This window comes from Mus pahari, chromosome 11 (assembly GCF_900095145.1).
Source record: "Mus pahari chromosome 11, PAHARI_EIJ_v1.1, whole genome shotgun sequence".
In the NCBI taxonomy this organism is placed as follows: domain Eukaryota; kingdom Metazoa; phylum Chordata; class Mammalia; order Rodentia; family Muridae; genus Mus; species Mus pahari.
The window spans coordinates 26,115,222-26,128,064 of NC_034600.1; the positions used below are offsets into that span (position 1 = coordinate 26,115,222).

General features: G+C 47.5%; 1 protein-coding gene across 6 annotated transcripts in view; it reads right to left on the minus strand.

Annotated features, from left to right (window-relative positions):
- The window catches only part of Pde8b (phosphodiesterase 8B), a 232,254-nt gene that overhangs the window by 9,493 nt on the left and 209,918 nt on the right, over positions 1-12,843 (minus strand). For all 6 annotated transcript variants that reach the window (XM_021208709.1, XM_029543891.1, XM_021208708.2 and 3 more), the window contains 5 exons: positions 12,256-12,332; positions 10,858-11,022; positions 7,787-7,832; positions 7,263-7,398; positions 6,271-6,469 (listed from right to left, as the gene is read on the minus strand). In XM_021208709.1, the coding sequence (XP_021064368.1) occupies positions 6,271-6,469; positions 7,263-7,398; positions 7,787-7,832; positions 10,858-11,022; positions 12,256-12,332 (623 nt within the window). The remainder of the gene's footprint in view (positions 1-6,270; positions 6,470-7,262; positions 7,399-7,786; positions 7,833-10,857; positions 11,023-12,255; positions 12,333-12,843) is intronic.

Genomic DNA, 12,843 nt, shown 5'->3' on the forward strand with positions numbered 1-12,843 from the left:
CCTGAACGATTGCCTATGGCCAGTGCGGTGGAGGGCCTCCTCAGCTTTATTTAGTAGCTGTGCATGGTTAACGACTACTGTGATGGTTGCTATATGCTTGGCCTAGGGAATGGCACTATTAGGAAGTGTGTCCCTGTTGGAGAAGGTGTGTCCTTGTTGGAGTGGGCGTGTTACTGTGGGTGTGGGCTTTTTCCTAGCAAGTCAGTCTTCTACTAGTAGCCTTCAGATGAAGAGGTAGAACTCTCAGCTCCTCCTGCAACATGTCTGCCTGGGTGCTGCCATGTTCCTGCCTTGATGATAATGGACTGATCCCCTGAACCTGTAAGCCAGCCCCAATTCAATGTTGTCTTTTATAAGACTTGCCTTGGTCATGGTGTCTGTTCACATCAGTAAAACCCTAAGACAACTACCAAACTGGCCAAAAAAGGTCTACAGAATGGTCAATGACAGCTTTCCTAAGAAAGTGATTTTTATTGCTGAAGCACTGTGGATAAGCAACTGGAGAACAGGCAACATGCAGTAAAGGAGAGTCCGGGCAGGGAGTCCAGATGAAGTTACCGAGGGAGCTAAGTGAGCCAAGGGGTGAACAGTGAAGGAAGAGAGAGGTAGGCTTCAGGGAAGACTGGAAGACTGGATAAGGTTTAGGGGGCTTCCAGCTTGCTCTCATAGTTCTGTGGGAGGGAAAACTGGGTAAGGAAGACAGCCTGAAGCTCAGGCCTGTCCTGCTGATGCCCTCCCAGGCCCTGGGGCAATCCCTGTCACTGCTGACTTGGGGTTATAGCGGAACTTTTTTGAATGTTGTCTCTATCCAGGAAGGGAGTCACTTCCACCTTGAATCATGTCACAGGGCTGGTAGGAATCTTGGCTTGGCCCAGTCAACCTACAAAGTTTCCTGAGAGTCCCCTGAAACCTACTGCAAGCAGAGAGGCCTGGTCAGCCGGCACTGTGTTTATGATCTAGACCAAACTGACTGAGTAAGGACAGGCTGGAAGGACTGAGTTAGGCTGGAGCCATGCTAGGTCTTGAAGATAAATTTCTCCTGGTAAAGAAAAGAACAATGCAGGTGTCTTCATGTCCAGAGATGTCTACTAGCTGCATGTTTACAGGGTCTCTCTCTCTCTCTCTCTCTCTCTCTCTCTCTCTCTCTCTCTCCCTCCCTCCCTCCCTCCCTCCCTCCCTCCACTAACCACCACAGAAAATGAGGGACGTATCTCAATAAATGGCAATTTACAACCGGCCCACAGCCAACATCATTATAAATGGATAGAAATTCAAAGCATTTTCACAAAAATCAGAAGCAAGAACTGAATGTCCACTCTACACCTACTCAATATAGATCTTGAAGTCCTAGCTAGAACTATTAGACAACTGAAGGAGACCAAGGGGATACCAACAGAAAAGGAAGACACTAGAGGATCCTTGCTTTGCAGGTGACATGGTTGTAATGCACAGAAGCCCCTAGAAACTGCCAGGCAGCTTCTACAGCTGATAAAAACATTGGCCAAAGTAGCTGGGTATAAAATTAACACACAAATCAGAAGCCTTCCTGTATACAAATGCCAAACACACTGAGATAAGAAATGTGGGAAACAAAACCTTTCAAAAATATGTGAAATAACTCTTACTAAGCGCATGAAAGACTTGTGTAAGAAAAGTGTTAAGACATCGAGGAAAGAAACTGAAGATACCAGAAGATGGAAAGGTCTTCCATGCTCATGGATTGGTAGAATTAATATTGCGGAAATGGCTACCCTACTAAAAGCAATTGATAGAGTCAGTGCAATCCTCATTAAAATCCCAACCCAATTCTTTATAGAATTGAAGATATAATCTTAAACTTCAAGTGGAAACACAAAAATCCCAAGATGGCAACACAATCCTGAACAATAATGAATGAATGCAATCTCACCATTCCTGGTTTGAAGCTGTATTGCAGAGCTATAGTAACATGGTAACATGGTATTGACATAAACTCAGACATGTTGATCAGTGGAATTAAATTGAAGTCTCAGACATAAGCTCACATACCTATGAACACCTGACACACACACTTGAGCAGAGATACTATCTTCAACATATGGTGCTGGTCGAGCTGCATGACTGCATGCAGAAGAATGCAAAGAGACCCGCACCTCACCCCACTGCAAATGGACCAAGGACCCCAAAAGAAGCCCTGACCCCTCAAGTCTGATAGGAGAGAAAGTAGGAAATAGGTTGGACTCATTAGTGCAGGAAAGGACTTTCTGAATAGGACTCTGATAGAATAGGAATTAAGACCAAAAATTAATAACTAGGACCTCATGAAGCTTCTGTGTCACCCCCATTTGAAGGGGCAGTGTAATGGAAAAAACTATTAATTATACATCTGGACGCATCTATAATACACAAAGAACTAAACAAACTTGACCCTGAGAAAACATCCCAAGTTTTTAAATGTAGCATGGAACTTCTGTGCTACAGGATTTTTATTACTGTGATAAGACACTGACCAAAGGAAACTTGGGAGAAGAAAACATTTACCTGATAACTCTCAGGTCACACTCAGGCAGGAACGGGAGCAAAGGCATGGAGGAACACTGTTTACTGCCTTTCTCTTCATGACTTGCACAGCTTGTTTTCTTATATAACCTATGGCCACCTAGCCAGAGGAGGATACCCAGCATGGGATGGGTCTACCTCCATCTAATCAAGAAAATGCACTACAGACCTCATACAGGCAATCTAACGGGTCATGCTCTCAATTAAGATTCCCTCTTCCCGGATATATCTAGGGTTGTGTCAAGTTGACAAAACCTAACCAGGAGAGACCCAAGCAGAATTCTTAAGATATGAATTACAAATAACTCAGAAACACTCTTAAAAAATATTCAACATCCTTATCCATTAGGGAAACACAAAGTAAAACTGCTTTGATATTTTATCTTACCCCAGTCAGAATGGCCAGGCTCAAAACAAACAGTAGCTCATGCGAGTGAGGGATGGGGGGAAGGGGAACAGTTATTTATTGCTGGTGGAAGTCTAAACTTGCACAGTCACTGTGGAAATCAGTATGGAGGTTCCTCAAAAGGCTAAAAATAGACATTGTACCGAAAAAAGATCCAACTGTATGACTCCTGGGCATATACCCCAAGAGTCTACTTTTTAACCACAGAGAGATTTGCTCATCCATGGTCATCGTTGCTCTATTCAGAATACCCAGAAATTGTAAATAGCCTAAGTGCCTACCTGATGACAGATGGATAATAAAAGTGTGGCACGTTTACATAATAGAATATTATTCAGATGTTAAGAAAAGTGGAATTTGCAGGCAAGTAGATGAAACTAGAAGCATCACACCCAGAAAGACAAGCGCTCCGTATTTCCTCTTACATGTGGGAGCTGGCTTTCATGCCTTATAGGCGTATGTTTCATTTAGGGGTTAGGAGAAAAGTAATTGTTAATGTCACCCAACTGGGAACTACAATAGTGACCCTTCCTGGAAGGATACACCCGCTGGACAATAGTGGTGCATGCCGTGGGAATAACCAACCACTTTTTTTATTGCTCTGTCCATAAGATGGGATGTGTATATGACACTGTTAATGAGGCTGAGAACCCTGGACTAGATAGGTCATATGCTCTGAGGGGAAATCTACTACTAATGTTCTGCTAAAGGAACATAGAAATAAAATAACTCCTGAGGACATATTGCAATATCCATAGATCAGTGCACCATCCCGCCTCTATCAGAGAAGTTGTTCCTGCAGTAGATGGTAATTAACATAGATTCTCAACTGTACCGTGTACAGAGAGTAGGAGCCTTTGTAGCACTCAGCCCTAAATCTCCTCTCCCTCTCCCTCTCCCTCTCCCTCTCCCCCTCCCCCTCCCCCTCTCCCTCTCCCTCTCCCTCTCCCTCTCCCTCTCTTTCTCTCTCTCTCACACACACACACACACACACTTAAGACTCTGAGGCCTCGACTGAAAAGGAGGCAGAGAGATCTGAAGAGTCCAAGGTGGTAGATAACCTTAAGGAAAGAATGCCTTCCAGACATAACAGGAAGATGGACATAGGAACTCAGAGCCTGAGACAACTTGTACAACACCCACAGAAGCTCAAGCCAGACAAAATGTCAGCCCGGGGCATGGGGTGGGGTGGACACAAAGCCTCTCCCTTCCCTAGGAAGGTATTCACGACTGCTAGCTGCCGGGAAAGGAAAACTTAGTTCCTCCAGTGTACTCTCGAGCAGGCCATGGTTAGTAGTTGGCCAACACAAATTGGACTCCATGTTCTGTTGTTGTTTTGTCTGTGAGAGAGAAAGAACAGGAAGCTGGATGACTGGGGAAGTGGAGGAGATTATAGGAGGAGTTGGGGGAGAGGAAGGATATGAGCAAAGTATATTGGATGGAATATTTTAGAGAAAACATTTAAAAGGATTTAATCGTAGCCTTGGCATCGGGAGTGAAAGCGAGTGGTGGGATATGCACCTAGCATGCAGGCGGCATCAGTTCCCAGAACCCACAGATTATATTTGAGTTTATCATCCCTAAGAAATCAGAGGGCCTGAGGAGTCAAAGGACATGGGGTTTCCTGACTGTCCTCATCAGGGCAGGAGGTCTAGTCTCAGCAGTGATTCCCACCGTGTCATCGTCGTGGTGGACTGACTGGTGAACTTGACCCCAGACAACCCAACTCTCCCAGGTTCCATTCTAAATTCCTGGCCGGAGCTGCTGGAGTCAGAAGACATATTTTGAATTGTAAGTGGGTTGCAATTTGTCAGAACTTTGTTTCTAAAGCTGATTGAGAATTTCAGACTCAGTGCACTAGTGGGACTCCGAGGAAAAATCTAAATTTAGATGGGGGAGGGGCAGGGAGATGATAGTGACAGGACCTCGGGATTGTCGCCTCGTCTGGGTTTTCCTAGAGGTCTGTTAATGATGTCACTTCAGCTGCAAATGGGGAGGCGCAGGATCAGTCTGTTAGGGTGCTAATGCCTCAGGTGCTCTGCTCAGCCAGCTGTGAGACCTCTGCTCTCATCTCACCTGTTAGAACCACAGCAGAGATTCAGAGGTGGCTCAGAGAGATGCTCAGTATAGCATAGGCTGGTGCAGTGATTAGGTTTTCTTTCTTTTTTAAAAAAAATCTTCAAAAGCGTTATCCTTGAATTACATCCTTTGATGTCTTGTCAAACTGCCAGAATGATTTTTTTTTTTTTTTTTTTTTGGCAAATCTAAGAACCCTCCACCCATTTCTGTTCCTTTTATCTACCCTCCCCCACTCTTAAGCACCATAGTCTTAATCCCTTACCCCGGTTCCAAGAGGATAACCTAGTGGACGAACCCACAGATTTATGTGTGTGCAGTCTCGACAGAATGTTTTCTAGGAGCATCTTTGTGGGGGGGGCAGCCATGCTGGGAATCAAATCCAGGCCTTATGTGTAATAGGTACATGCTGTATTCCTGAGTGACACCCCCTAGTCCTAAATTTTAAGCTTTAGTTTAAATTATAGCAAAGGTGCTTCGCTGTATAAGTGATGTTAAGTGAGAAGAAGGGGAAGGGAACCTCCCAGGTTACCCTCGGAGGTGTGTAGGGCCACCCCAAAATCAGCACTTGTCACAACAGCACTGAAACCTGCATAAGACTAAGTGCAGAGAGTCACAATTAGGCAAAAGTCACTGACACACACATTCACACCAACACACAGTGCACATATGACCCTCAGGCAAGAGAAAACTGGGCGGTTCCCATTAGGAGTATATAATGGCCAAATTCTGACACTAAAGCTTAACCTTAAGTCCCACCTACAGTGTTCTTTAAACTAAGCTCTGTCCTATGAGCCCACTTCCCAGAGCTGGTAAACAGTTAAGTATGGGTTCATGGATCAGCCACAGAACAGAGAACTAGTAGAAAGTTCTGAGTCTCTAACAATCAGCTTTATAACAACAACAACAACAACAACACAACAAAAACACAACAACAACAACACAACAACAACAAGTCTTGTCAAATTGCTATTTGTCTAATGTATTTACTAAGATTGAGTTCTTGGGGCCTGGAGAGATGGCTCAGCAGTTAAGAGCACTGACTGCTCTTCCAGAGGTCCTGAGTTCAATTCCCAGCAACCACATGGTGGCTCACAACCATCTGTAATGGGATCTGATGCCCTCTTCTGGTGTGTCTGAAGACAGTGATGGTGTACTCACATACACTAAAATAGAGAGGGGGAGGGGGAGGGGGAGGGGGAGGGGGAGGGGGAGGGAGTTCTTGGAACTCCACTCTATCTGAAATCTACCTTCACTCTTTCCTTCCCGAGGAAGAAAGCTGTGGCGTGCAGTACGTCGGCAGCGTGGGTGGAGTTGTGGTAGGCGTTGGAGGAGTGGTAGTTGGCCTCAATCACTTGCAGCCAGGCCCGAAGAGTGGTTTCAGTACAGTTTAAAAATTCACAGACTCCGAACCGAGAGAAGACCTTTAAGCCCAGGTACACAAGTGGCCTGAAAACAGGAAGCAAACACCGGTTCCATCAGTGGCCCAGTAAGTGCTTTCTCTAATGGCATAGAGGACAGAGGGACTTTTCTGTGTGCAATCATGCAACATGCTTGCAGCCCAGAGACGCTGGTACTGCTTAACCAGCCCTGCTTTGCAACCAGGTGCCTGGGGCGGGTCAGGTTGTTTTTAGGGTTATCTGTTAAGTCAGAAAGCCTCAGTTGGCCTCCATCCACCTCTGCTTCCACAGGCGTTCTGCACATCCTTTGTGTCTGTAAGAAGAGCCCAAGGGCAAAATGAATGGTATGGGTCGTCCCAGCAAAGTCACCTCACTTAGAGTGATATTACTTTATAGATGAATCATTTATACGCCACAGACCAACATCCCAGGGCTTCTCCTTGCCCTGCAGACAGAGAAAATCTACAGTGCTATCAAATCCCATGTCTGCATGGGGAAGGCAAGGAGGGAGGGAAGGAGAAGAGGGAGACAGAGAAAATGAATTTTTGTTGCCCAGGCTAGACTAGACTCCCTGAGCTCAAACCTCAGGCTCCCAAGTTGCTGAAATGCACCCCCAAACCTGACTGCCAATCCATTTTTGTAAGGTAGAAAGGATGGGAAGACAGAATTCCTGGCTCATGGGTACAAAGGAAGGAGACGTGAGGAAGTGTGTGCTGACCCTGGACCTTACCCACAGACATCCTCTCCATACAAGAGTACATTCAGGACACGGAATTCCATCTGAGTTCCTAGATATGAAGGCCTTGAGCGTAGCCTGGCTCTCAGTCAGAGATGTCACATACCTTTTATGTGTAACGGCTTCCAATTCGAAGATGTTGAAGTCCCAGCTTTCCTCATTATCAAGGAGCTGGGCGATACTTGGGGGGACATCGTTGATGGTGATGGGCATCGCGAGGTGACTGTGACTGTGGTGCACATCTGGGGGTAGAGGAGGCAAGTTAGGTGAGGGTAGTCCAGTGTCTTCAGTATCTCGGTATCTTTAGGGTTGCCACGAGAAACAAAATCTTCAACTCCCATAGGTAGGGAGATTTTTAACACTGGGACTCTTCCTGTATCTTGAAATCTCAAGACCATAAACAGAAAAATAACTCTAGGGCCTGCTTAAACATATGGAGAATGGGAACCCTTATCTAGCAGGGCTCTGAGAAATGACTTTAGTCAGGGGTCTAGCTTTAAACTTGAGAGGAATAAGGTCCCGATACCAGCTAGAGGTACCACCAAGACCCTTTGTGGAATATTTACACCACCTGGGGGTGGCACAGGCTGAAGAGGGGTTACCGGTAACAAGTGACACAGGAACACTTACTCTTTGTAAACACATACTCGTTCCCTGACAGTCTCCTCAAGCCATCCTGGAAGAAAGACACACTGTTAGCCTCATGACTCGTACTGACTGTCATTCTCTTATCCTCTCTCCTCAGCCAGAGGCTGATTCCTGGCTAACCCGAGCTGGCTGCAACTCCAGGCCAGGACAAAGTTCCAAGTGAAATTGTAGCAGCAGTGGCTAAGAGATGGCAGATGCTCTTCCTTCCGTAGTGCTAGTCCTGGTGGTGGTGGGGGTGATGGTGGGAGGGGTCACCAGCGCTGCAGGCCTCACCTGAGCAGTGAGTTGGCTCAGTACTCACAGCCACTCTCTCTCCTGCCATCGTGAAGCCACACAGATGCAGTCCCAGGGACCGTCTGTGTGATTTTGATGTTGTCCAAAGGCTCTCAGTACCAAGTCATTTTATGTTCTCAGATGTGCCCCGTGAAATGTCTTAGAGCCATATTTGGGGAGCAAAACTTTCCTAACTGTGTTTTCTGCTGCTGTGAAGTATGAGCTTTGCTGCTAAGCTTTGAGAGGAGCCTTTCTGGAGCTGAGGTTTTGAAAGCCGGACGGTGGTGGTGCACACCTTTAATCAATCCCAGGACTTGGGAGGCAGAGGCAGGCAGATTTCTGAGTTCGAGGCCAGCCTGGTCTACAGAGTGAGTTCCAGGACAGCCAGGGCTACACAGAGAAACCCNACAGAGAAACCCTGTCTCAAAACAAACAAACAAACAAACAAAAAAGTGTGGTGGGTGTTTTTGACCATCAACATGCGTGGATGGAGAGCGATGGGACCTATCAGGAAAACACTGCAAGTGTCTTTGAGGCCTTCCCAGAGCTAAGTAGATCAGGGGCCTCTGACCTAACTGGTGGCTCAGTGCATTGACAGATGCAAATTTTGAATGTACACTATAGAGACTACTTCGAGGTAGCAGAATTGTATAGAGGGGCTGGCTGCAGGTGGGGAAAGGAATGTCACTGGATGTATCCTTAAGGACTCTATCTTGCCCTGTTCCCTGCCTGTCACTGCTCCCCCTGCACACCACAGACTGATTCTTGTGAAACTGCAGACAGAAACACTTCCCTTTAAACTGCTTTTGTCCTGGTTATGACCGGACCATGACCATGAAAGCAAAAGTGGACAGAAATTTCAGCGCCCTGTCATTTGCTAGCTCGTGAGCTCGAACTGGATGCTCTCGGATCTGTTTCCTTGACTCTGCGTCTGTGCCCGTGTCCCTCGTTACTTAAATCTTTGTGTAAAAGTCACTTAGAATCGCTTATCCCCAGAAAAGAAGTGCTGAAATTTAAAGTAGTATTAATTAATGAAGGACACCTTGGATCTTTGTACAAAGATCTTAATCTTCAGAAACAGATGAGTGGGTAAGTGACCTCAGCCACAGCTGTCATGCCTCTGCAGCAGATGGACATTTCTTGTTTTAATTCAATTCCCAAGCCATCTCCAAATGAGGCAGAGCCCCACACTGGTGCCTCCTAGCCTCTCTGGACCAGGAAGCACAAGATGATATATTGGGGATGGGGCGGGGTGGGGAAGCTGGAGGTGATGGCTTGTTCTGGGACTCGGAGTCCCCTGGTTATGACCTTGAAGGGACTGCCCCTTATTATCCCTCCAGAAACGGAGGCAAATTCTGTATTGGAATGGGCTAGCTAGTGCCAGTTTGTGGGCCAGGAACAGCAGGAGGCTGCCCAAGGCGCCGGTGAGAATGGACTGCACAGCCAGTCAGTGCTGCCTTTGGAGGCTGGCTAGAAAAAGACATCTGCAGAGACCAGGAGAGCACCGGGCCATGTTTTACTACTGAGTCCTCCCAGGGCGGCCTCTGAGGAGACGCATGACAGACGCCGGACTTGGGCTGCTTCACTCGCTGATGATGTCATTCAAAGCTGAAGGAGCACAGCACAGAAGTGTGGACCTTAGACACTGGCCTCAGGTCCATATCCTAGTATGCCTCCCATCGCTGCCAGGCGCAGCCTCCGATCGCTGCCAGGCTCAGTCCTCGCTTTGAGCCCAAATGGCTCTGTTCTGCTTTGTATGATTAGACATAGAACCTGCCTGTGAACTTCTCTGTCAGCAGGAGTTTGGGAACAGCTATCATCTAGAGCCACACCCTTTCATGACCGTCATTCCTTGGAGTCCTCATGGGGGTCTAGCTACAGAACCATCCTGTCCTAGTAAACCCAAGGGAGCTTAAATGTCTTCTGCAAGATGGCACCATAACTGCATATAATATGTGTACACCCTTCTGTGTGTCATTTTGGGACTGTTTATAGTATCCAACAGTGCAAATGCATGTACATGTTCCAAACAAATGTACCCCTTTCCTCCTTCCATCTCCTCCCTTTTTTCTTCCTCCTTCTCTCTCTCTCTCCCGATCTCCCTCGCTCTCCATCTCTTCCTCCTTATCTCCTCCCTCCCTCCCCCCTCCCTCCCTCCCTCCCTCCCTCCTTTCCTTCCTTCCACAGATTTACTGTGCAGCTCAGGCTGGCTTCAAATCTGCAGTTTGAAGTTCTGCCTCAGCTTAGAGTGCTAAGATCATGTGTGTGTGTCATGCCTAGTGCAAGTGTACCCTCTTTGCCCCCTCTCTCATTTGTTCTCTCTCTCTCTCTCTCTCTCTCTCTCTCTCTCTCTCTCTCTGCTGGTTGAGTTAATAAGAAACAGAACCCACAGATTAGGAGGGCTAACTGAATGGGTCTAGTGATGCCCAAGGAAATGTAGCTACAACCTTCAACCCCACCCTCTAATTCACAAAGAGAAGAACCAGAAGCAGGAGCCAATACAGCCCCTCTCTGGGTGTTTGGCCCTCTGTCGCCCGGCAGTTTCCTGCTATAATAGGACTTCTCAAGGATCTTTCCATGGTTAGTCAGGCAGTGGAAAGATAAGCATCTTAGATATGACCATAAGGAAATCAGCACAGCTGCCTCCAGCCACCCACTAGAGCTGATGCCCATTTATCCCTCACATGCTCCCGCTGGCCAAGGCCACTGCACACTGAGAGGATGGATTCTCGTGGGTGTTTAGCCAACACCCTGCATCCCTGGGTTTTCTTAGCACTTACAGTCATCAGGCCCCCAACAAGATCACTGGTGTGGGGATCCTCATCTTTGGTTCCCAGCTGCGGGGAATACAGTTCTGTGGTCCGTAAAATTTCTAGGACTCTGTCCAAGGCCTCTGCTACTGTCACTGGGCTGTTCTCCTGAGCTGCATTGATTATATTTATAACCTAAGGAAGCAATGAAGAGAAAGAATGAACTCGAGGACATTAAGATACTACTTACCTCTCAGAAGTCAGACATATTCAGAAGAATCCAGTGACCACACACCACTCAGAGAAGAGACCCATTTTCTTGGAACCATGCCCACGTGGTCCCACATCATCCTGTCTGAGGACTCTGATTCCCAGGATCCCTTGCCCTATCTCTCTTTCACAGGTTGGAGTTCCTTGGAGACAGATTTGGGACCCTCTCATTGCATGGTCGTTCCAGAAATGACTCTCATTTCCACACACAATCCATTATGAGATTTCCAAGGTTCCCTTCCAGGCCCCTGACTTGGAGACTTTTCAACGCCTTCCTGACTCGCCTACTACAATATCCTATGTGTCTATTGACCTCTGGCTTTTGTCCCCTTCTCACAAAGCAAGCAAATAGTAACAACACCAAAGATGAGCTGTTCTCCCCGGGGCTGAAGACCAGGGCCCTTCTACTCAAAACCTGTTCTGCTTGCCACCGCTGCCCTCAGCAAAGTCTAAATGACTCTTCCACCAGACATTTCCCAATCATTTCTTTCTCTTCACCTCCACCATAGCTCCCTCCATAGACTGCTACTACCATCTGCCTGGAACTCCAGAAAAACCCCCAAATGGCCTCCTCTCTTACACTCATGCCACCTCCTACCCATAGCATGGTAGCTGAACTCTTTGCAGGGACATCTGGACTTGACCAGGCCATGTCTGTCTAACCTCCTACAAAGGTTTTTGCTACACATAGGACACAAATCACCTTATTTCTGGTCCAAGTGGCCAGAATGAACTGAGCCAGCGTATCTCCACCATAACCATCCCACCCCTGTGGGCCACGCCCCAGCTTCCCTGGCTTCTGTCTCAGTTTGGTGGAACCTCTCTAGACTGGTCTTTGCTGCTCCTGTCCCGGAAGTCTCCCTCTGACCAATGTGATTCTCAGCTTAAGTCTGGCTTCAAACACGCCTTCCTCTATCGTGAAAGTGTTCCTGACCACCCTCTCACCCAGCCTGCTTCTAGCTCTTCTCTTATTCTCTCCCAGGGCTTTTGCATGGCTGCCTCCACCACGCTGATTGCACTGTACAACCATGTGTTTGGTTATTATGTGTTTGCGTATATTCTGTATTCCCCACTCGTCCTTATCTCTGCTGTCCGTAGACTACAGCTCTAGGTCAGTCTGACACTGGCCACACAGTGGAGGTCACAGCTGTCACTCACCTTTGTGATGGGGGCCTCAATGGTCATGGAGTGGATCCTGGCCATGGAGGGGTAGCGGCGATTTTGTAGGCTTGGCGCTAGAGAGAAGGCAGAACAGTCTTATCTGGTGCTGGTGGTCTGGTTTAGGCTAAATACAGCTAAGGAGTCCCCTCATAGTCAGTCTGACCACCTCATATCTCTCCAGGGCTAACCACTCAGTCCCACAAGCATGAAAGTTACCCTGTTGGCAGAGGGCTTGGCAGGCCCCACTCCACAGGGGCGGTCAATGAGGACTGGTAGATCCTGATGCGTCATCCTGTGTCCCAGTGACATCACAGGACTCCCTTCCCCAACCTATGGGTCACTGAAGCCCTTTCAGGTAGCCCTGCTCTTTCCTCCCAGAACCACAGGATACATGAATGGCACCTGCCCCATGACAGGACAGGAGATTAAGTGTCAGTATGAACTAGTGAGCTGGGTCAGCCTTGTTCCTTCCTCAGTCATGATGCTCAGGACTGGATAGTTCCAGTTCTAACTGGGACAAACTCATTTCAAAATTTCTTCCCCTTCCCCTTCCCCTTCCCCTTCCTTCCCCTTCCCCTTCCCCTT